This window comes from Sorex fumeus, unplaced genomic scaffold, assembly GCF_029834395.1.
Source record: "Sorex fumeus unplaced genomic scaffold, SorFum_2.1 ptg000030l, whole genome shotgun sequence".
NCBI classification, from domain to species: domain Eukaryota; kingdom Metazoa; phylum Chordata; class Mammalia; order Eulipotyphla; family Soricidae; genus Sorex; species Sorex fumeus.
Genome location: NW_026606087.1, coordinates 29938199 through 29963309, shown reverse-complemented (window position 1 = coordinate 29963309; position 25111 = coordinate 29938199). Strand labels below are relative to the sequence as shown.

The 25111-nt window shown below is 40.3% G+C and overlaps 1 protein-coding gene across 4 annotated transcripts in view; it reads left to right on the top strand.

Moving 5' to 3' along the window:
• The window catches only part of SYTL2 (synaptotagmin like 2), a 62508-nt gene that overhangs the window by 4504 nt on the left and 32893 nt on the right, over positions 1-25111 (top strand). For 2 of the 4 annotated variants that reach the window (XM_056116085.1, XM_056116084.1), the window contains exons 2-6: positions 5007-5158; positions 6992-7037; positions 14957-15038; positions 16873-16993; positions 20483-21262. In XM_056116085.1, the coding sequence (XP_055972060.1) occupies positions 5007-5158; positions 6992-7037; positions 14957-15038; positions 16873-16993; positions 20483-21262 (1181 nt within the window). Of the gene's footprint in view, positions 1-5006; positions 5159-6910; positions 7038-14956; positions 15039-16872; positions 16994-20482; positions 21263-25111 lie in introns of all 4 variants that reach the window. The other 2 variants (XM_056116083.1, XM_056116082.1) reach the window with 1 other exon arrangement.

Genomic DNA, 25111 nt, shown 5'->3' with positions numbered 1-25111 from the left:
TTACCAAACCTCCACCAGTGCACATTCTTCACCACCAAGGTCCCCAGTATCCCACCATCCCACCCCTCCCCCTGCCTCTATGGCAGACAATCTCCCCCATACTCTCTTTTGTTTTGCTTGTTATGAATAGCATAAGATGCCATGTGGCTGCAAGAGCAGCTGCACGCTCCTGAAATTCTAAACTTTTAGATAATTAGGGTTTGGAGTGATCTCTGAAGTGAGCTGCCCAGTTCAGAGATTCTTTTGTGTGTCTCTGGATCATGGCTCTTAAGGAGGTTAAGGAGTGGGCATGACCTCCAGGACCCGTAGTTGTGGAGGGGGGTGGGGGAGGGAGGATGAGAAGGACTGGCCCATTCCCTATCCCTTGAAGCCTGAAGTTTGCCATCACTGAACCCGAATGCCTGAACTTCTCATTAGGTTCTGGAGGTTGGCCAGGGTTTTTAGGGGGCAAGTGGAGGGATTACGCCTGCCCCAGTCTGGGGCAACCTGGCTCAAAGTCCAGAGGCATCTCTGCAGCGAGCTGCTCAGTGGGGCCTTTTCCTTAAAAATAGGTTCTGGGGATTATTTGATGCTTTTATTGAATTAGAGTCTTTGTTTTCCAAACTTGATTTTACAATAGTTCTGCCATTCTTTCTTATAGTTGCTTTGTAGCTTTAGAAACACAAATTGTATCATTGTGATATTAACCTATGTAAGATGTTATTAGGCAAAACAGCCTCTAAAATTCAAACTTTCATTGTAAAAGCTAAATTCTTTATGAACTATAGAATATAACTCTTTTATAAACCTGAAATTATAACTAATGGATTTTATCACTTTTGCCCTCTGAGAACAGATCTTGACTTAAAATCTTTCTCAGTGTCGCTGCAGATCGGAAGTGGCATTCAAAAAATGCTAACTCTGATCTAACCAGAGCTCTGCTGTCCTGCCAAGCTCGTTTCGTTCACTTTGGAGATGATTTAATGTATGCTCCCTCCATTCTGATTTTACACATGTAAAGGCAGGAGCAGTTCCCGATTCACTCATTCTTCTCATAGTTGGACAAAGGCGTGAACCCAAGAGAAGGGTTCCTCATGGCGGTCTCTTCAAGAGAGCAGCTGCGGCCCTTTGTTGCATGTGAGCTGGCTTGTTTCCCCTCCGCCTCAGCTTTGGTGTTCGGCCTGCTCACACCACACAGCTCTGCTTGGCTGTGCTTCTGCAGCGACAGTTGCAAACAAGCTGTGAAACAGACACCAGGATGAATTCTGTGTTCTCCCTCTCTTTCTCTTTCTCTCTCTCCCTCCCTCCCTCTCTCTCTCCCTCTCTCTCTGTCTCTTTCTCTCTCCCTTTGTCTCTCTTTCCCTCTCTCACCCCCTCTCCCTCTCTCTCTCTCTTTCTTTCTCTATCTCTGTCTCTCTCTCTTTCTCCCCCCCACCAAAGAGACACATATGTAATTTCACTCTTTCATGGTTTGAAAATGACATATTCTAGAGCTGGTATTTGCTGTGCCACAGGAAATTGCTTTCCACATGCATCTGAACACCACCCGTACATGTCTTTTCTCCCCTCATGCATGCCTCCTCTGCGGTGTGGGACATCCTCGTACCAGATACCATCTCAGCCACAACCACATCTCATGATTTGCAGCTGCTTCCTTAAGGCTTTGTTTCTGTTAATTAAGGCAGTTGAAATGAAAGAGTTGCTTTCCAGGACTTGTGTGTTTTCTGGTCTGTGTTTTGTCAAAGGTTATGTGTTTCCTCATTTTCCACTGGAAGGAACATTGATTGGCATTGCCAATGTGATTAAAATATCTATGCCTTGAAGGCGTTTTCAGAGCTCAACTCAATGAGCTGGTTTGAGAGATGGGAGAGAAAGTTTCAAAGACTAAAGTTTCAAAGACTTCACTTTTATTTACATCTTACAAAGATCCAGACACTTCCAGATATATACCTCATGGAATCATCTCAGAAGCCCTGGAAAGTTACTTTCATTTATTCCCTGTCCTTACAAGCAAGGAGACTGAAACTTAGAGGGATTCAGTTATCTGCCCAAGGTCACATTTCAGAAGGGTCTAGACCTAATTTGAAGAGACTTCAACACCCATCATCTTTCTTCCACAACTTCCTGCTTCCAGAGTTTACAAAAATCATAAAAATGCAGTTTAGAAAATAGTGAGAAGTCTTGTGTCAACATGTTGCAATGCAAGTGGAGGCATGGGACTAAATGGGGGAATAAATATCAAATTAATTTTTTTAAACACATGCACACACACAAAGGTAACTTTAGATCCAGAGGGAAGATTCTTGATGATCTCAGTTCAATCCCTGGCACTGCATATGGGCCACCAAGCACTGCCCAATGTGATCCCTGAGTGAGGAGTCAGTTTGAGCACAGTTGGCTGTGTCACAAGCCCACTCTCCTCCCCTCCCCTCAGAAAAACCGCAAAGAAACCCCCAAAATAAAGTAACCTTAAGTCAGATGGACCAGGGCCTTAGCTTCCTTACTCCACAGACACTGCATCAACTGCAGAGACCAAGCAGCATCGTGCTGAGTGCTGGCCTCGGGAATGATGCGGCTTGAGCTAGCACTTTTTTATCTTCTGGAATTTAGAGTTGAATTCTGATTCTTTGAGGAGGAAACAAATGCTCCTCCAGCAACCAAGATGATGGGGAAGATATATGTTTATTTGAAATGTGCTTATTAAATGTGTTTAGCAGAGTTTATTTGCTCTGCTGAAAACCTAGGCAATGGGAGGCCTTAATCAGTTTATATCTTTTAGTAAGTCATCACTGTATCACTGTTATCCCGTTGATTTTTCATTTACTTGAGCGGGCACCAGTAACATCTCTATTCCTCCTAACCCTGAGATTTTAGCAGCCTCTTCTTACTTGTCTTTTCCCAATGAATGGAGGCTCTCTCAGGGTAAGGGGAATGTGACCTATTGTCGTTACTGTATTTGGCATATCGAATACGCCACTGGGAGCTTGCCAGGCTCTGCCCATGTGGGCGGAATACTCTTGGTAGCTTTTTGGGCTTTCCAAGAAGCATAAATGGGTAGGAAGTGTCTTATAATGTGTCCGGAAAGCGGCCTGGAGCATGGTAGTGGTTGGGCAGTGGAGGTCAGCTGCCGGGTCCCTTGGGGTGGGGAGGGCTTTCACCCACCCACAGCCTGGCGTGAAGTCCAGTGGCATGGTTCTGGGGGCCTCTTTTTATACTCCCATCTGGTAGGAGCATCCATGAATTCTGGAGGGTGGCCGATGAGGAGATTATCTGGTGCTGACAGGGTGTGGCGTATGGGTGTGATCCCTGAGTCACCTGAGACTGGGGGAAGCAGGCAGAGGATGTATGTTCCAGTACAGTTGAGTCCAGAGTCCAAGGTCACAAACCTCTGCATTATCTGGGTTCCATGGAACTTCATTCATGTGTGAGGCTTGGCCTGAGCATCCAGAAAGAGGCCTGGAGCATGTCGGTGGTTGGGCAGTGGAGGTCGACTGCCCGGGCTGGGTCCCTGGGGGTGGGAGGGCTTTCACCTGCCTCACAGTCTGGCGCGGAGTCCCTTAGTAAGTCATAACTATTACAACTTATAATAAGAATCATGGCCTCTCTTGGTAGCTTTCAGGTGAGTCGGAATCCCAAAGTAATGAGTGACACTGTCCTCCTCAGAATTTGGTGCTGAACTGTCATGACTGACCACGGGTTATGAGTAGCAGTTTTTGGGAGTTGCTCACTTCTTGCCAAGAGAGGGCAGGGAGCGTAAAAGCGGGCAACTACCTTCTGGCACACATTCTCCTTTTCTCCCTATCCCAGAGTCTGCTTCTGAGCAGCCCCAACATCTGGCGCTGCCACAACCTTAGTGTGGCTGCCGTTTTCTCTCTCTCCTGGCATGGAATGGCACTTGAGAAAAACTGCATCTTAGCTTGAATGACGATTCTAAAACCCTCTCAGATTTATGTAGCACATCACCTTCCAAGAGCTTGAGGTCTCAGTCAGGTCTTTGTTCTGCTTTATGCCATTCATTTCACGTGTGTGTGTGTAAAGTAAAATAGTTGTATTGGGGAAGACACTAACTACAAGAAGAACATGAAATTCCCCAGAAAGTATAAAGAAAGGCCAAAAGAAAACAATCAGTGCCCTGAAGAAGGGCGAGTGAAGTACTGCAAAGTAAGGACATGCTGCCAAGCTGAGTGTGCGGCAGATGCCTGCTTTGTTCTTGTCTGTAAGTTAAAAATGTTGTGATGTTCATGTGACTGTTATGAATAGAGAACTAGCACTGTTTGAAGAAGGGTGATGGTTTTCCAGCCAGCATCTATAGGAAGGGTTTCAGAAGACAGTACTTGGTTTGTTCTTTAAGTTTCAGCTTTTCAGAGACCAGGAATGATTGTGGAATCTTTTAAAGGAGTACTCAGAATGAGTATTCCTCATCTCCACTCAATACCCCCATGCATTTCACATCCCCTAATTCTAGGACTGACGTTTTGGTATTCATTTCTCTAACGTTAAATGGGAAAATGCTGCACTCTCCCCAGCAGGTTTCCAGGAAAGGGTGATAAACCCAGTTTGCTGAAATAGTAGCTGTGAACTGAGAACTACCCCTCTAACTACTTGCCAAATGTTTATTGTGTGCCAGACATATGCAGAAGTAACTAATAGAATCCTCATCACAGCCTCATGAAATGAGTTGCTAGGATTAACCACTCTTGCCAGATAAGGAAACTAAGGCTTAAAGAAGCTGTGTTATCTGTGAGTTGTCTGCATTGGAATTGGAGACACAGAAAACTGCAGTGAAAAAAAATACAAATTTGCTCCTGAAAAATCTCAAGCATTTTCTGGGTATCATGGATTAAATTCTTTTAAAATGCTGGCCTGGTTTTAGTGAAGGAGAATTCACATTTGTTAGGGCTGGGCAGATCTTCTGGAAGATCAAGCCTTCATTTTGACTGTATGTTTATAAGTGTCTTTAGTCAGTGTCACAGTGAACTCATTATTTACTGAGTTCTTAGCAAAATAAAGCTCTTTCCCTTTTGTAGACATTTGCCTGAAAAAATTAAGGATGACCAACAGCTGAAGAATATGAGTGGCCAATGGTTTTATGAAGCTAAGGCAAAAAGGCACAGGGATAGAATCCACGGCACAGACATCATCAGAGCATCTATAAGGAAGAAGAAGCTCCAAGTGGCAGGTGAGTGGATTCTGGCTGATACACTGAGAATCAGCATCTGTCTGGGGAGGAAGAGTCAGGAGGAGGGATTTTAGAATTATTACTGAAATTTGAGGAAAAACTTGGAGGCATGTTCTGTATAATGCCTATAGACTTCTAGTTCAAAATCTTTTTCTAGGTGTGAAGTGATGACTGTAGGCTAAGTGATTTCATGCAATAAAAAAGAATCTTTTACATGCCAAGTTGAGCTGTACTAGCGGAGACTGTTGAGATTTACAAAATATCTATCTCATCTTCTCTTTTTCTCTCAAGAGTCAGAATCTTCTGGGTGGAGTGAAGAGCTTAGACAGAAAGAGATTAGCCTCCCTGGTCAGTGATCCTGACATCTGACACTTCTTTAATTAACCAAGCATATCAGGATTATAAAAATTCTATTTTGGATATTTCTTTGGAATTATGTTACATTCCTGAAATATTTACAGGGTGCCTTTTCTCTAGATAACTGCACAAGTCTATACAAATCTTTATTCCTTGGAATACCCTAGTTATTTTAGTTCCTGGAAAATTTGGTATTTCATTTGAACTTTTTATTTATGATAAATAACTGCTCCCTATTATTTATAATTATAGCAACAATTTTGTAAGCTTGGTGTTCTCGCTATTCTTTTATGGCATATATAAAATTTAGAGCAGTAAAATAACTTATCCAAGCTTATAGTTGGCAAATGGCAGAGCTGGAATTTTTGTCTTTGGGAATAAGAGCCACACTGCTTGTCAAAAGGAATGAGTGAATGTTTGGTAAATGCCCTTCATTCATCACAACCTGCTTGATTTTCAGAATCACCCAAACCTTCATAAGTCTTAAAGGATAGAGGATCAGTACTGGGACTCTATTTTCAAATCAAGAAACTATACTTGCAGACATAGACCTATATAGAATACTGTCCTGGAATTGGGAGCCATTCTCAACTTGAATGATATATTCATGTTATTTGCTAACTGAGTGGCCTTACACAAGTTTCTTGAATTCATTTATCATCAATTTCAAATCTGGAAGTTTTGAGAACACCTCCCTTCTTTCAGGATAGTACATACGATACATGACTGGGCTTGCCACCTAGTTATTGTTAGGGTGATGCTAACCACCCAGGAGATACAGGTAAAGATCCCTGGGTATGCAGAGGGGGACACAGACAATTACTTCCCGAAGTTGGAATGACAGAGGGTGTTTGGGGGTTGGTATCTGAGTTGGGTGTTGACAATCCAGAATTTAGAAGTGTAACGACTGGAGAGAGGAAGAAGCAGAGGAGAGGTACTCTCTTTACCAAAAATGTCTTGTTTCCAGTGCAAGATCTGTGAGCCCAGTGCTGCTGTGGCCACATTATTCAGCTAAGGCTTGAGGGTGATGGTGCTTCTGTTTCAGTCAGACTCCTGCCCTGAGTATCCCTTAGCCACATACATTAACTCCTGAGGAATGGGATATACTCAGGGAACCACGTAGAGGCATTAAGAATTTTTCCCAGTGGTCTCTCTGAGTTACCATCATATTTTAAAGAACTTGGTCTGGCGAGAGGAACTCCACCAGTCAGAGAATCTACTCACTTCTCTCATGGATGCAATTCTGAACCCAAGTACTTAGACTGATTAGATCTTGACTTGGCATTCCTAAGGCCTTGAAATTCAGGTTTGGGCCTTTAGTGATAAGAGTTGATACTAACAGTAGTTCATGGAGGTAAGAGATAACCTTCCTGTCTTGATTGTTCCCTCTTTCAGCTGAGCAGAGTAAGGACATAAGAAATGGGGCAAAGAAAGACTACATGAATAATGTCACCAAAGATGCTTTCCTCCCCCCAGACCTAGCCGGTGCTAATGAGCCAGAGGAGGATAGAGCAAGCCCAAGGTAAGATAGTCTTGGGGGAGGGTTTTGCCTATGAAACCATGGCCTGGTGTGTTTGCAGCATGGACTGACTGGAAGGCTCTCACAGGCATGGGGAAGAGGCACACATCCTCATGTCCTGAGTCCTGATGTGGAACAGAGCCTGGGAAATAGTTCTTCCCAGCTTCCAGATTTCTAACATTTGAGCACTAAGTAAAATTAAAACATGAAACAGTAATTTCTTCTGGTAAAAATAGCAGCTTTGTACTGGGGGGTGGGGTAAGATCTCGAGTAGAAAAGTAGTAAAGTATTTTAAAATGTCATTTGGGGAAAGAAATAAATTATAATCAAATGCTTACAGCCGGATGCAATAGAAGAAGCTCAAGTATGAGAACCATACATGGACCCTAAATATGTCATTTTTTTCTTAATTTGCATGTGGGAAAACCATCGAATCTTTCTGGACCTATTTTCCTGTTTTGTTTTTGGGACACACCTGGCAGTGTTTAGGGGCTACTTCCAATTCAGTGCTTGGGGTTCCATGTGGTACAAGAGATCAAACCTGGGACTCCAATATGCAAAGCATGTGGATAGAAATGATTATAACTGACTCTTGGTAGGTAGTAGTTGTTCAGTAAATGCCTCTTAACATGAAGATTATCCTTAATGTTGCCTTGATTTTTGGTTCTCTATATACTTATTACCAGAAAAATATACAGTAGTTCATCATTCTTAAGTAGCCAATTGTGAGAGTATATTGACTCAAATCTCCGAGACATGTGGTTTGCTTTTAAGGATCATCCCATTGGCATCTATCCCTTAGGTTTATTACCTTTGGTATGAAGACAGTTCCATTTTAACTCAGTGAGGACAATCTATTTCAGCATTTCCAACTGGATCAAATTTGTTGGGATGATAGCTATCGTGTCTGAATACAAAGCACATAGGGTTCGCTGTGTTGACCCTCTGGTGGAATAGGATCTTGATATAGGCACCATGAGGCATTTCAGAGTCAAATATTAGTGAGGTTGTTTCATATTCATATAAATATTGATTTTGTGACATTTCCCATCATGTACCTATTTCCCTATAAGAGAAGACTCACTTTCTTTTCCATGGAGAGCAGAACTCATTACATTCTCTCTTGGATGAAATGTTAGTCATATCTGTAGAGACTAATTGGCTAGAGGTTAAAATGCCTCAACAGTAGCCAAACACTCAAGTCAAACCTTACATTGCAAGTGGCTTAACTGTTTTGAGACTTTGTTTACTCAGCTGTAAAATAGGGATGGTAATGTTGTGGTAGCAAGATTGTTGAAAATGTAACACTAGAGAAGATAGAATTCTTAGCAAATACTAGGCGCTCAACAAATAGAAGCATGGTCTTTCATACACACACACCTCCGAAAGCTCAGAATAGGGTGTAAGGAATGCCCAATCCCGTTCCCCTTGGTGACTCCTGATATACCAACTGACAGCTTCCCCTCTAGTAAGATAAAGGCCATTTTTCCCAGGAGAAAGATAAGAATTTAGTATTAGAAATACTTGGAATGTGTGCACAGGCATTTGGGGTCACCACAAAGGAACTGAGAATATCTCTCAAGAGTCCCAGTTTACAGGGGATGGGAACAGTAAAGCACAGACTGGAGGAAGAGTAGATATACGTATGTCACCTGAGGGAAAAGATGAAAATTTGGAGTATCAGAGACAAACAACTTTTCAAAGTTTTATCTGGGTTGGACTTTTTGTCCTTTTATGAATTCAGTTTATCTCAAAGGACTTAAGTGCCAGTAGTGCCACTACACTCAAAACCTGACTTCTATTCTCTATGACCTCAGCAAGACCTGTAGGTCTCCCCCTCTTTTCTTTAACTTGAGGCTATTGATAAAGTCTCCACAATATGTGTCTCCATTGTTTATTTGCATGAATGACCTTGAATAAGGTTGAGGATTTCATCTACAAATCAGAACAGAGCTACCTAACCAAGATGTTGTGAAATGGGATGAAATGAGATGTGGTGACCCCTTAACATTTCTCAGCAAGCTAGGAAGCAGTCAATTTGTTAGATGGAATTATCATTACTTATGACACAGATGTCATGTGGTGAGAAGAAAAGAAGAAACAGATGACTATCCAACATGCTTTGCCTTGACATGGCATGAGTAATCATCCTGAACTTAGAAGGAGCTTTAGTTTACTGATTCCTTTCTGTGTCAGAAACTACTCTCTACTCAGCTTCCTGCAGTGTTTCTTACTTACACTTTAACCTTTGAGAAGTGGATGTGTTCCTTTATTTTGGGACCCGCACTTTTTACCTAAGTGAACTTCAACAGAATGACTCAACACTTGGTCAATATTTCCTTAGCCAGGAGTCTGAGAGTATGAGGCAACAGTGCCTCGATATTTTTATTTCTAAGAGTATTTCAGCTGGGATTTGAGGCAGAATCCTTTCTAGTCTTCCTGTAAGGGACTAAACACCCAGCATATATGCAAACATTGAAAGTCACCTCTCTGCTTTCATAAAGCATTTTTGCACCTGCAGGTGAGGAAGTAGAGAGAGGTTTGATGAACTGAGGGAAAGACAATGAGGTTTCCTTTCAAGCAGCAAAGGGAAAACTCCAGAGGTTTGAAGTTCTAGTTTCTGACATTTAGCAGTCAGCAGTTTTGACTGGACTGTAGGCAGTCTTGGAATAAACTAATGAACTTGTTGATGCTAAACAATTTTTTATTTATAATCATCACAGATTTATATATCTTCTATAACCTATAAAAATAAGTGCTAGAAAAATGAAAGGCAGAAAGGAATGAAGGTATGCAACATATGAGCCCAGATCTGGATATCCAACAGATTGCTAGAAACTATTTTAAGTGAATATTCTTGATTTATATATTTCCCTTAGTACATGAATTGTGAGCCAGTAATATACTGGCACTAGTCCACATGTTGAATAGTGCATCATTGCCCACCACCCCGCAAATAATTGTGCAGCATGCATAAGAATCCATAGGATATGGCTAAGCCAAGGTGGAAGTCAAGGTGGAGAGAACAAATCAAAGTATGATAAAGTCATGTGGTTTAGGGCTCTACTCAGTTTCGAGGAACTTCCAGTTCAAAGGAAGAGATCCATAATAACAGTAGAAAACGTGAAATACAAATCACTTGTAGAGTTTTATTCTGCTTCTGACCACTTGTTAAAATTTAAGATGGAACTGAAGTTTGGAGTGAGGAGATCTAATGTGGAGAAAACAGCACTGTAGCACTGCCCTCCCATTGTTCATCAATTTGCTTGAGTGGACTCAGTAACGTCTCCATTGTGAGACTTGTTACTGTTTGGGGCATATCGAATACTTCACGGGTAGCTTGCTAGGCTTTGCCATGTGGGCAAGATATTCTCAGCAGTTTGCCAGGCTCTCCGAGAGAACCGGAGGAATAGAACTGGGGTGGGCCTAGACGGCCATATGCAAGGCAAACACCCTACCCACTGTTATCACTCCAGCCCCTGGAGGAATTTATGGAGAAAATAAAATGGACAGAAATTAAATTTAAAATTAAAAAATTAAATTAAAATTAAACCTAAAATTAAATTTATGGTAAAGGTAAAAAGGTAAAGGCCCTCCCGTTGATCGTCGATTTGCTCGAGCGGGCCCAGTAACGTCTCCATTGGAGACTTTGTTGTTACTGTGTCTGGCATATCGAATACTCTCGGTAGCTTGCCGGGCTCTCCGAGAGGGGCGGAGGAATCGAACTTGGGTCGGCCATTGGCCGCTTGTAAGGCGAATGCCCTACCCGCTGTGCTTATGGAGAAAATAAAATTGACAGAAATTAAAGAGCTGTCCATATAGTTGGAAAAGAACAGACAATGTGACCATCACTGGGTGAACTATCGAACTTGTCTCCAGTCTTGCTATAAACCATAACTTTGCTATGAGAAGTCAGAAGCAAGATAGCTTTGCCCTTACAATGATTGCCTTTGGAATCGGGGTCTGACACTCACTGTTCAAATCACCCATTCCTCCACTATGTTTGTGTCATTGACATTTGTTAATATCCCCAAGCTCCAGTCTTCTCATGAGTAAGATATAGAGAAGGATTCATACCTCAGAGATTTTTGCAAGCATTGGTTGTAACTAGTGTGGTTGCTATAATAATTGTCCAGGATAAGACAGGGAAGCAAAACTTTCTTTATAAAAACAAAGCCAAAATTTCATTTAGGAAGAAGCTGTATTTATAGAGACAAAATTTGATGTATAAGATGCTGGGGCCAGAGTGATAGTATAGTGGGTAGGGCACTTCCTTTGCACATGGCTGACCCAGGTTCAATCTACAGCATCCCACATGGTCCCCCTGAGCACTGCCAGAACTGATTGCTGAGTACAGAGCCAGGAGTAAGCTCTGAGCATCATCAAGTGTGGCAGAAGTAAAAAAAAAAAACCTTATTTAATTTCATTCTAGTTATACAGATTTATCTAACTATAATGAAATAAGTAGCCCACCCTTATGTCATTTAAGATAATTTAGTGAATACTATGTATTTCTGATATGTTGGGGTCTGACTATGTGCTCTGAATGTCTCATCTCTTTATTTTGCTTTCTAAATAGAAGGCAAAAAAATAATTTGCCAAACACCTAAATAATATGCCTCATTGTAATCTAGCAAAAACCATGAGTTCAAAACAAAATGGGGACATCTATAGGATGCTGTTGCCTTCCCTGGCAGTGCTCAGCCAGTCTTCACTTCCTCACTCACCAGTTGGATGCCAGAGACTACACAAGGCATGGCAGGAGACACAAAGACTTACTCCTGAGGGTGTAGACTATGAGATGAGATGTGTGTAGAAGGATGTGGTTGGCAGACACAACATGCATAGCTAAGTAAAGCGGAATAGAAGAGACTGGCTGCATCTCTCGGAAGAAGGAGACAATCCAATGTACAATATGTGCAGTTGAGGTTAGGGTCCTGGATACCCAGAAACTGTATTTCTAGGGAGCAGAATGATAGCTCCTCTGATGATATAAGTGTTTCATTTACTAAGGGAGATTGGGGGTGGGGGGGAGGACAAATGGAACAGAGTATCTGCATATTTACCACTGGCTTCTTTTTTAAAATTTTTAAAAATTTTTATTGAATCACCATGAGATACAATTACAAAGCTTTCATGATCAGGTTTCAGTCATATAATATTCCAACCCCCATCCCTCCAACAGTGTACATTCCCACCACCAATACCAATATCCCCAGCATCCCTGCTGCCACACCCCCCACACACACAGCCTGACTCTTTGGCAGACACTTTTCTTCTTTTCTTTCTTCTCTCTCTCTCTCTCTCTCTCTCTCTCTCTCTCTCTCTCTCTCTCTCTCTCCTTTTTTCTCACTCTCTTCTCTATTTCTCCCTCTCTCCCTTCTCCCTCTCTCTCTCCCTCTCTCCCTTACTCCATCTCTTCCTCACTCTCTCTCTCTTTCTCTCTTCCTCTCTCCCTCTCTCCCTCTCTTCCTCTCACCCCCCCCCCCCACCTTTTAGGAATTATGGTTTGCAATTCAGATACCGAGAGGTCATCATGTTTGGTTCTTTACCCACTTTCAGCACACATCTCCCATCCAGAGCCATCCCTTCCAATTATCATTATCATAATGGTCCCTTCCCTATCCCAACTGCCCTCTCCCCCAGCCCTTGAGGCAAGCTTCCAACCATTGACCAATTCTCCTGACCCTTGTTTCTACTGAGTGTTACTTGGCTGTTTTTTATACTATGTTTTTTATATCCCACATAGCAGTGTGATATAAAAAATTATGACAATGATGATTGAAAGGGTTCACTCAGGATGGGAGATGTGTACTGAAAGTGGGTAAAGGACCGAACATGATCGCCTCTCAGTATCTACAGCAGTGTGTGTCCCACTCCTTCTGACTCATTTCACTCAGCATGATACTCTAAGTGCATCCACTTATCAGTGAATTTCATGACTTGTTTTCTTCTAATAGCTACATAGTATTCCATTGTGTAGACGTACCATAGTTCCTTTACCCTGTTCTCAGGCACTCAGATTGTTTCCAGATTCTGGCTATTGTGAACAGTGCTGCAGTGAACATAGAAGTGCAAATGTCATTTCTGCTGTGTGTTTTTGTACCCCAGGGGTATATTCCCAGAAGACTCACTGATTTCTTAACCCAATATGAAGAGAAATTGCTTTCCAGGCTTTCACTCTGGGCGCTTTTCATTGTGTAATCCCTGGAAGTTCTATCTGTGACCAGATTCATTTTTTCACAAAGACTTCTGGAAAACTTGATTCAACTCTGTGCCCACCTGTTACAAGAGTAGGGGCACACTTTTTCAAGTAGTCTTTATTCTGGAGCTATAATAAATTTCTTCTCAGTATTACTTGCCCTCATCACCATGTTTCCCTCCCCTTTCTCCCATTCTGAAATCAGACAGTAATTTGTACATACTGGTGTCATCTACCACATGTAATTTTTTTGTAACAAGGACAAAAATGAAGAATGGTTTCCTCTAGAACCGGCCTATTCCTGGGAATAAGTTTGTATAGAAGTGATAGTGGAGGTGCAAAGGAAAGAGAAGAAAGTAAGCTACAGGAACATCTATTCCTGGATTTTGACAGTAGTCTTGGGCAGGATGTTTTTAGTAGAGATTTGAATAAGTGTTACGTGTAAGAAGAGCATAGAATCTTCATTCCTATGTAGATAGTGGTCAATTTTATATACTGCCACATTAAAAACAAACAGACCAAAAACATTTTAAAATCCAGTTTTCCCCAAGCGTGGCACATGAAATAACTGTTAGCTTCCTGTCTGCCAAGTCCACAGATCCTGTGTCCAACATGGGGGGCTACAGCTTCCCCCACCTCACCCAGCTTCCAGTTCCTTCTCTGCATGTTAGCTAGCCAGTATCTTTCTGGGTGTTTTCCAAGCTTTTGACTTTCTGATTCCACTAAGAAAACCTTTGAAGTTTAAGAGAGCACAGCAATCCTAGCCAACAGTGACTTCGCCTCTTAGGCCTTCTGTGAGACCAGAGTAAAGAGTCCCAGCAGGTAGCTTTGCTCCCCCTGGAGGCCACTCTGACCTTTTATGCCCTTTCTGCCAGGAAAAAGGCTGTTCTTGGGGGGAGCTTGGTCCCTCTTTTTCTCGCTGTCACTTACTGAATCACCGCGAGATATACAGTTACAAAGTTGTTCCACTAGCTTTTATTTATTTACTGTCTCTTCTTTGGCCTGGACTTTGGTAGAAAATCATGGAAAACTTGCCTCACTTCTCCGAGCCAGGCCAGGCTTCCGACCTCCACTGTCTCCTGGAGTCTCCACTTGTTCTTTTTTTATTTTTTGCTTTTATTTTTTTTTCTTTTTTTATGAGTGAAACACCATGAGGTACAGTTATAGACTTACAAATTTTATGCTTGGGTTTCACTTGTTCTTATCCCTCTCGCTTTTTTTTCTTTTGTCAGTTCACTTGTTTCACTAGAGCCTTGAGCTGTCCATACCAGAGTTAGCGTAAGCACTGCCATCGTGGCCCTCATCTATGGAATCAGTTTCTGAAATTCACCGGCATTTTATTTCAGCAGGAACCTTACTCCATTGAGAGCGATTGCTTGCTTTTTAGCCTGTATGTAATACTTGCTTCTGACTTTGCGGCATGTTATTTTTTTTTTACAGATTTAAAGTGTGAATCTTTGCGTTTGGGGCGATGACAAAAGCTTAAAGGCTTAGTCTGATGGTTGCTTTTGTCCTGTCTCATATTTGTCTTTCATTTTCCTCCTGTCATTGTCTTGCTTCACTGCTTAATTATCTCTAGATCCTAATTCCCTCTCCTTTCCTGGAAGTTTGGTTTTAAAATGTTTATTCTTACCCAGCCTTGATATTTTTGGGTTTCAGAGTAATGAGTAATACTTCTCCAGAGTGATTTTCTTTTGTTCTCTGATTTATTGTGTTGCAGTTTCAGCATGGTCCCTCCAGTTTCCACCATGATGGATACGCCTCAGGAAAACATCAGAAAACCACCTGTGTCTCCATCCAAGGTATATTATGTTCAGACTTCAAAAATCTTATTTTTGGAGGGAAAGTCATTCTTCTCATTTACAAAAACACCAAGAAATAAAGGGGACTGGGGTAACATTTATACTTCATACATACTTCTATACAAATAAATGATTTTTAACTTAATATAAAATGGACTTATGAAAGTAAACCATCCTTATGATGGAAAAATCAATGGGTACTGTGTTATGCAATGCTAAAGATCCATGTCTCTTGCCCTAGAAAACAAAACATTTGAAGCTTTGGGGGAAACACCTTCTTTTAGTGAAGCAAAATAGTTTTATTTAAAGAGAAATTTACTTAGAAGAACATGAGGGGAGAGATAGAGAGAGATGCATATGCAAGAGAATATGGACTTCTCCAGAGGGGAAACAAATAAGCATACACGTCTCAGACTGAGATGTGGGCTGGCCTTCAAGGTGGAGATAGAGTCTGGACCATAATGCCTCTTTTAAACACATAGGCTATAACATCTTATATACATGATAGTCCTTATTTTTAGTCATAACTTTCTTAATCTATGTTATAGAGCTTCTTCTTATAAGATGGAAATGCCACTTTATGAAATATAGGTAGTAAAATACGAGTCTTATATTAATTTAAGATTTTAGCTACTGAGTACCAAAAAGATAGTACAGCAGGTAGAGTGCTTGCCTTGTAAGCAAGTAACCAAGGTTTCATCCCAGGAACCCCATATGGTCCCCCAGGCATAGCCAGGAGTAATCTGAGCACAGAGTGAAGAGTAAGGGCTGAGCACTGCTGGGTGTGCCCCAAAACCCAAAGGAAAAAATGTTTTTACTACTAATATCTCACCCGCATGGCAAAGCCTGGCAAGCTCCCCGTGATGTATTCGATATGCCAAAAACAGTAACAATAAGTCTCACAATTTGTTGTGAGACATTACTGGTACCCGCTCAAGCAAATCAATGAACAATGGGAGGACAGTGCTACAGTGCTACTAATACCTTGTCTAGGTAATAGACAACTATAGACTCTGACGCATTTAGAGATACAATGATAAATGTTATTATAAATGGAGATGGGCAGTTCAAATTCTGTTTAAAAAAATCTTTAATTTAGCACAGTTATACCCTCCCTGGGTAGAAACTCTGGTAAGTATGTGATGAGGGTTTGGTGAGGCGACCTGCTGTTTCCCTGCCTTCAATCAATCTTCCATAGGTCCAGGCCTAAGTTTTCTGCCTCTATACAAAATGTGGACTTTGGATCTGAGGGACTGGTTTTGTTCTAACATTATAGAACTGCAGAATTGAATATATATATATAAATTTTTATTTATTTATTGAATCACTGTAAAAAACTTTATAAAGCTTTCAGGTTTAAGTCTCGGTCATGCAATGATCAAGCACATTTCCCTTCACCAGTACTTATTTTTCACCACCAAGAACCCCAATATACCCCCCTCCCACCCCTCCCAATGCCTGTGAGGCAGATGAATTCTACTTAACACTCTATCTACTTTGATTATACTCATTATTTTGACAAAAGATGCACTATTATTGTTTGGAGTTTACACCCAATAATCAGAACTGCTGAAAAAGCATTGTGAAGTAATTTGTTTTCTACAGCTGGTTATGATAACCGTATGATGTCACACAGCCACAATATATTTTATAGAGTTGTTTTTTGTGTAACATATATGGTGGTTTTGTGGTAACCAGGTTTATTGATATAATCGCTTTTTAAATTTGCAAGATAACAGAATAAATAAACTATCATATTGGAGATAAACATTTCTAACACTGAGTTGATATCATGATATTTAAAATGAGTTTAATAAATAATATTTTTCCCTAGCTAAGGAAGAATCCATTTAATAGCTCAGAATTACCAGAAGATCACTTATCTCAACAAACCAAAAGTACACAGTCAAAAAATGGAAATGGAAGAGCTGGTTTCTTTCAGACTTCAAAAGAGGGTAAATATTATTTTTATTGACTAGGTATTTTTATCTTTGTTATCAGTGGGCCAAAAGAAATTCTCAGACTAAAATAACTCTCAAATAAAAGTGGGAAATCCTGATGGTTTTCTAGTTTTATAATGTTCAATAATTTCCGGCTTGAAGGAAGAAATCAGAAATTTTAGAAACTAAACATTTGTGCAACATGATCTTGAAGCTGACATTTGTTGTATGACCTTCATGCCTTGGGTTTCCCCTCAGTGAACTGGGAAATAGTTTGATCAGGGGCATTCAGTCATTATTCGATAACTTCTGTGCAGACACAGTTCTCTGCTTAAATTTTCTAAAAAAAAACCAAAAAAACAAAAAACCAAGTTAGGGAATGAACACTGGTACCTGCCTTACATGCCACTGACCCAGGTTTGATCTCTGACATCTTATATGGTCCCCCAAGCATTCCTGAGTGCAGAACCAGGAGTAGCCCGTATCCGGGATTATTGAGTAGGTTTGTACTTTGATTGATTTACCTTCACCTCTTAAGGAATTTTACCATTTTCCGATACCATTAAGATTAAATACTAATAAGATCCATCTCTTTAAACACTACCATATATGTGCCACAGGTAGTCTGGAGCTAGTACAGTGATTTGGGTGTAGGCTTAGCATGCTCCTGGCCCAGGTTCTTTTCCTGACACCAAATCTTCCTGCCACATCACCAGTTGCAGCCCTGCAAGCCTTGAGTACCACCAGATATGGCCCTGCAGAACCTCTCACCCTGGGCTGGCTCAGGTATCCCTGACACCAGCACCTCTGGCCAGAGCAGCATCACAGCATCAGGCCCTTGTGCTGAATGAATCACCCATTAGCCCAGAATTACTGTTGGGCTTCCTGATTTCCTGAGTTTCAAGTAGCCTATTTTAATATTTGTATATTTTTCATTTCTATGAAATGAAATGTATATGCCCTATGTAGCATAAAATATTTATAGAATATTAGAATGTATTTCCTTTATTTTTAAAATTAATTTTTGTGAGGTACTGAGTTTTTCTCCTTTTTTTCCCCCTTTATTTAATCATCGTGGTTTATAAAGTTGTTCATAATATAGTTGTTATGGGCATTCAGTATTCCAACCCCTTCATCATTGTCCCCAAGTTTTCCCACTCACTCCCCAAAGTCTGGCACTGAATAGTTTACAATATATTGCTTGTTATAATTGAATTATCAAAAAATACTTTAGTAAAAGAAAATTTTTGAAAATTGTTATAACTTACTACGAGGTCATTAAGGCCTTGTCTGAGGATTTACTAAACTTTCTTGCTAATTGAGCCTCCCTTGTTTTTGGTTCTTGAGCTTAGTTGGCTTCTCTAACTTTACTGTCTAATTTGTTGTGCTCCTAATGAGATGTCAATATTGTGGCATGTGGAGGTTCCAGGAATTCCAGAATTTTTTTTATCTGCTCCTCTGTTGTTGGGCACTTGGGTTATTTCCGTCTCTTGGCTACACTGAACATAAGGATGCATATACGGTGTTTGATCTATTGCTTTTGTCTTCTGGGGAGAGAAAGGGCAGAATTGCTGGATCACAATGGTATTCTATTTTTGACCTTCTGAGAAGTGTCTGCTGCTTTGCACAGCAGCTAAACCAGATGACATTCCCACCAACAGAGAATGGGGCTTACTTTCTCATCCCTTCCAGCACTTGTTTCTGGGTTTTTGGTACAAATCATTCTCGCTTACAGGAAGTGTCATCTTGTTGTTTTGGTTTGAAGTTTCCTGATAATTAGTGATGAACATTTTTATTCTCTTTTTGTGATTGAGGTTCTGTGGTTTATAATACTGTTAATTGTGTAATCACCCAGCAACCAAGAATCCTGCAGCTTGCTCTCGCCCCATGCATTTGGTGGTGTTAAGCTGCTCCCCTACCCTGGGAAGGCCGATGCTATGGGCGGGCGAAGGAGGGAACGGGGGACAGGCTGGTTGGTTGGTGATCAGTTGCCATTTATTCCATTCTCCCCACACGCCTGTTCCAGTCTCACCGAGCTCCACATTCCCATCTCCTTGCTCATCTCTCAGTGCTTGAACTCGCCGCCTTGGTCTCTCTCTTTCTCTCTCTCTCTCTCTCTCTCTCTCTCTCTCTCTCTCATCTCTCACCAACTCCCCACTTTGGGAATAGCAACCACACACAAAGGTCCAGTAGCACAATCAGCTTATGAAAGCCCTCCACTCAAGGGCGGAAATACCACCCAGGGTTTTTTCTCCTTTTCTTAGTCCAATGAGCATTTAAACATTCATTTTAATTCTACTTCTTAATATTTGTTATTTTGTATGGACACAGTAAGAGATACATTAAGCTTGTACGGTGGCTCTCCTGGGCACATCTTGCTACAGATCCCAGACTACAGTGCTCTCAGGCCAGATTAATCTTTCCTGACCCTATCAGGGTCCTGATCTAGTTGTTACTTTTGGTATCATGGCAGAATTTGTCCATGACCATGGTCTTAACTTATAGTTAAGTATCATAGCGCTTTGGCCTGGCCCATTTCGATGCCAGGGTAGTGCACAGCTTGCCCTGGGTCCATTCAGTCCCTTGTTGGGACCCTGCTTTTTGGGTGCTAAGAAGTAAGGGCAACTGAGGTTTAAGTTGGGAGAACAGCTTTGTGTATTTATACCATTGTGTATATATGCCACAGCTTCTTGATCCATTCATCCCTAGTTGGTGCATGTAGGTTGTTTCTGTGTTTTGGCTATTGTATTAAATTTGTCAATGAACATATGTGTACATATATACTTTCAAATCAGTGTTTTTGTGATTTGGAGATAGATGCCAATAAGTGGTATCACTGGGTTATATAGTTGCTCTATTCTCCACCCCCCCCCCTGCTTTTTTTTGGCAGATCTCCATATTTCTTTTAAAGGCTGAGCTGGACGATGTTCTCACCAGTAGCAGAAGAGCTTCTGTTCTCACCACAACCCTATCAACACTGGCTGTGTCTGGCTTTTTTGATATGTGCCATTCTCACATGCCTGAGACAATATCTCATTGTTTTGATTTGAATTTCCCTAATCCTGAGCAATAATGAGCACTTTTTTCATATGCCTGTTGGCCATCTATATGTCTTCTTTGGGGAAGTGTCTGTTCAGCTGATAAACTTTGTTTCTTTTTTTTTAGTCTGTTGGCTATCTGTGAAACATCTGTGGAGAAGTGTCAGTAGCTTTTCTCTCCATTTATTTCATGGGTATTTTTTGGTTAAATTCTTTAAATTCCTTAGTTTTACACATTTTGAATGTTATCCTTTTTCATATGGATGGAAATGACAGTAATCTTACATATGCAGTTCAATATAGTTCATGCATAAATTTTAAAGGTTTTTAAATTAGGTCTGCATTTATGCTATAGACCTCATATCTTAATATCTTAACAAATTTGCTAAATAAGTACTGTTATGATAGATGTTTTAAATTATAGCTACCCTTTATTGAATACATTTTCTGCTTTGTTTATTTTTAGGCCAACTGTCAAAATCAAAAGAAAAAGTCTTGGATATTTCAAGCGAAAAATTAGAAAAACCAAAGCAGACTTTTCCATGTCCTGAGAATGGATCCCAGATCAAGGTTCCAGTCCCGAGAGCCAGGAAGATGATCAACAAATCAAATGATATAAAACAAGATAATAACCAACCCTTTCCTAGACCAAGGACAGACCTCCTGAATGCAAAAAGGACTCCAAGAGGTATTCTAAAGCGAAACTCCAGTTCCAGCAGCACAGATTCAGAAATCATTCGTTTTTCTCAGAACATTGAGCACAAAAGCAAAACTGTGCCACCTGGCATGACCATTCACGAGAGAATTTCTGAGAAGGAGCATTCATTAGAAGATGACAGCTCCTCAAACTCGCCAGAACCATTAAAGCATGTGAGATTTTCGTCTGTGAAGGATGCGCTTCCCCAGAGTCCTGGGGGAATCCATGGCCAGAAAGTGGAAGGATGTGGCATGTTCGAATCTGGCAGGTTGGAGAATGGAAGCAAAGATGCAGCGGTCATAAAAACATTTTGGAAGGACCCTGAGCCTTCCCCAGATAGAAAGGCTTTGCATTTTCGTCAATCAGAAACAAGACCAAGTGCATCAAAAAATGAAACATATCAGCTTCCGGTTAGTGGGCACCATTCTTCCTCAGAAGTTTTAACTACAAGACCACAGTCTATTGAGAATTTACCCACAGCCAATGAAGACAAAACCAAATCACCAGAATCACTAAGGCTTGACTCACAGTTAACCAAAAGCCCTGCTGGTAAGAGAGCTGTCACTATGAGACTATAAAAGATTACCTAATAGCTTTGGAATGATGGGGTCAGTGGTCCTGTACAATCTCCATTTTGCTTCTAGGTTTCCCAGAGAGAAATCAGGCAGATCCCACTAGGGGATTCTTTGCCTTTGTGATGTTAAGATTTAAAAGCTCTTCTTAATCACCAGTAACTAAAAGAACAGAAATGACACATTTTTTGCTTTTTCCCCTAAAATAATAAACTTTTCAGATTTTAAACAAATTAGAATGTTTGGGGTTAAATAAAGATTATATATAGTGTAAGAATTAGATTATATGCTAATACCTTTTTATAGAGTAAAATTATTACTCACCTAATGAAAATTGTTTAAATTACCATTTAATCAAATTTTGATTTCTCTTTCAATGACAATAGAAACTTCACTTTTCTTTGCCTTTAAGTTTGGGAACCTAGACTTTGCATACTTTTTATAAAAAAAAAAAAGCCTCAGATCTTGGCCTGTCCAAGGTCTCCAGCCAGTTGTTCTTCAGCTGGTGTTTGGTAAGAGGCAATGAGTTACTGCTTTTTCCTGCTTAACCAGTTCTTTCATGAACATCTTAACTCTCAGAGCATGCTTTAAGCTACTTTCCCATGACTGCATGATTGCTATATAATTATTACATTAAGAAAAAAATAATAAAAACAATGGAGGGAACCATGCTGTCTACTCTTATTGACCTTCATTAAGTCTTGATCTAAACTGCACTGTTTGCACTGTCCTCCCATTGTTCATCAATTTGCTCGAGCAGGCCCAGTAACATCTCCATCGTGAGACTTGTTGTTACTGTATTTGGCATATTGAATAGGTCACGGGTAGCTTGCTAGGCTTTGCCGTGCAGGCAAGATACTGTCGGTAACTTGCTGGGCTCTCCGAGAGGGGAGGAGGAATTGAACCCGGCTCAGCTGGGCCGGATGTGCGCAAGTCAAACACCCTACCGCTGTGCTATCGCTCTCGGCCTAAACATACGATATTTTTACGGTCAAAAAATGTAATAACCACACTCAAATTTCTAAATTGCTTTTTCTCTCCTGTTAATATTAAATTAATCCTCATTAATTTTTTCATTCCTAGATTTTTGTCTTTGTTTAGATAAATCCACTACTTTTTTTTTTTTTTTTGGTGCGGGGAGCTATGCACTAGGCACCAGGGATCAAATCTAGGGTCTCATAGTGTCGTGTTTCTTCTACCAGTGATTTCCAGTTCTTCAATCCACTTCTTAAAAGATGAAGCATTTTCACTATCTCTCGTCCTGGACGTTTAGATTCATTTAAACAAATTGTTTTATTTTTAATTTAAAATTAGCAGATACTTCTTCAAGAAATAAAGGAACTAAAGAGAAGATGAAAAAATTCTTTGGTAATATTTACATTATTATAATTCTTAGTGGGAAAAAAAGTGAAACTTTTTATCTTGCCAACTGCATTTGCTTTCCCACAGATTATCTTTAAATAATAATTAAATAGTTTTAAATAATTATCTTTAAATAATAATACATGTTTGTGCTTTCTGATTTTTTAACTTCACTAAGGATGAAGTTGGAAAGTACAGCATAATCAGCTATGCTCATTTTGATTGATAGGCCTTTTGACCTTAGCACTAATGTATTTTACAGATTATTAATTGATAACCTGCTATTTCCCTTCCTAAGCACAAAAAATACATACAAGTAAATAATGGAGCATAAAAGGAAAATTGAGATCCCAGAATGTTAAACTCAAAGTGTCATAATTATGATGGTTTGGCTTCTTTTCCTATTTTCAGAAATCAATTTGTTATACTCATTATTATACTGGAAAAAAATGAAGAGTCCCTCAGTGGAAACCAACTATTGTCTGTCATCAAGTTTCTTAAATAAACCATTTTTATTTTTAAATTTAAATACATGTTAATTTTAAAACACTTGAAAAGAAGAAATGAACATAAATTAAAACAAATATCACCTATAATATCTTCACTCAGATCAGCTGTTGCTAATGTGTTGTTATAGAATCTTTGAATAATTTTCAGGCATGATATAATTTAAAATTATATTTATAATCTCTAGGCTTATCTTTTATGCTAATAATATGTTACAAATAGGTATTTCTATAATGAATCTTATTATGTAGACTAGCAAAGAATTCTTAAAGCTTTCTCCAAGAAATTTCATAATTAAATCATATATTTATTTAACAACAAAATGTGTGTAGTTAAGAAGTCAGCATCCATTAGAACCAGTTGTTATGCAGTCTTCTATTGTGTTTATATTTAGGTAGAGTTGACAATTAAAATTAAAGATAAACTATTTTTAACTGACATTCTCTTAGTGCTTTTGAGATATCGCTGATTCCATAAAATCTCAGCACACATAAATTTCAAAAGCAAGTAGTGCATTAGTAAGGAAAATAAAGGAAGATTCAAGTACCTAGAGTTTTTTTTAACTTTTTTATAGAATCACTGTGAGATAAACCATTACAAAGATGTTCATGATTGGATTTCAGTCATACAGTATTCCAACACCCATCCCTCCACCCTCCACTCGAATTGGAGTCGAGCATCCTCCACCCAGATCCTCCAAATTCCAGTAGGCGGGGGTCACACCCACCACCTGGCCCCCTGGCGCTGTGTAATCCCATCAACGGCCAAGACTCAGAGACTATAAAATCCAGCTCCCGGAACCGCGCGGCTGCATTTGCGGCCGCGCGACATCTTATTAGGACATCTTTTTTATGACATCTTATTATCTCATTCCTACTTTGGACAAACTTGCAGGCTATCGAATGTAGCCTGCCCACAGGGCAGAGTCTAGCAAACTCCCCGGGGCGTACCAAATATGCCAAATACCAGTAACAATGATGGGTCTCATTCTCCTAAAGAGCCTTGAATTTAATCTCAGGGTTAGGATGAAAGAGACGTTACTGGGACCTGCTCAAGGCAATCGACAAATAACAGGATGATGAAATGAAATGAAATGAAATCCCTCCACCAGTGTACATTTTCCAGCACCAGTGTCTCCAGGTTTCTTCCTCTCATCACCCTCCACCCCCTGCCTGCCTCTATGGCAGGTGTTTTTCTTCTCTTTGTATCTCTCTCTCTCACCCCCGCCCCTACTTTTGGGCGTTGTGGTTTGCAATATTGATACTGAAAGGTTATCGAAAATATCCCTTACTTTTAACCCTTAGATCTAGTTCAGCATGATCATCCCCAGCTATTAAGTCATACAGGTCTTTCCCCTATCTTGCCTACCCTCAGCCCCCCACACACTTATGGTTAGTTCCAACCACCGACCAGTCCTTCTAACCCCTGTTTTCCCCAGCCATCCATATTACTCTTCTACTATATGTTTTTTTATATACAACAAATGAATTTAGTCATTCTATATCTGTCCTTTCCTTTTGACTCATTTCACTCATCATGATACTCTCCATGTCTATCCATTTGTAGGCAACTTATATGACTTCATTTTTCCTAACATCTGCATAGTATTCCATTGTGTAGATGTGGCATAGTTTTCTTTATAAGTACCTGAGTCTTTTTTTAAAAAATTTTATTAGTGAGACACCGTGAGGTACAGTTGTAGACTTACAAATTTTTGTGCTTGGGTTTCAATTATACAATGATCAAATACCCATCCCTCCACCAGTGCCCATTTCCTACCACCACGGATCCCAGTATCCCTCCCACCCCCCATCCCCCCCACCCCATCCTGCCTCTGTGGCAGGGCATTCCCTTTTGTTCTCTCTCTCCTATTGGGTGTTGTGGTTTGCAAAAGAGGCAATGGGTGGCAATCATGTTTGGTCTATAGTCTACTTTCAGCATGCTTCTCCCATCCTGG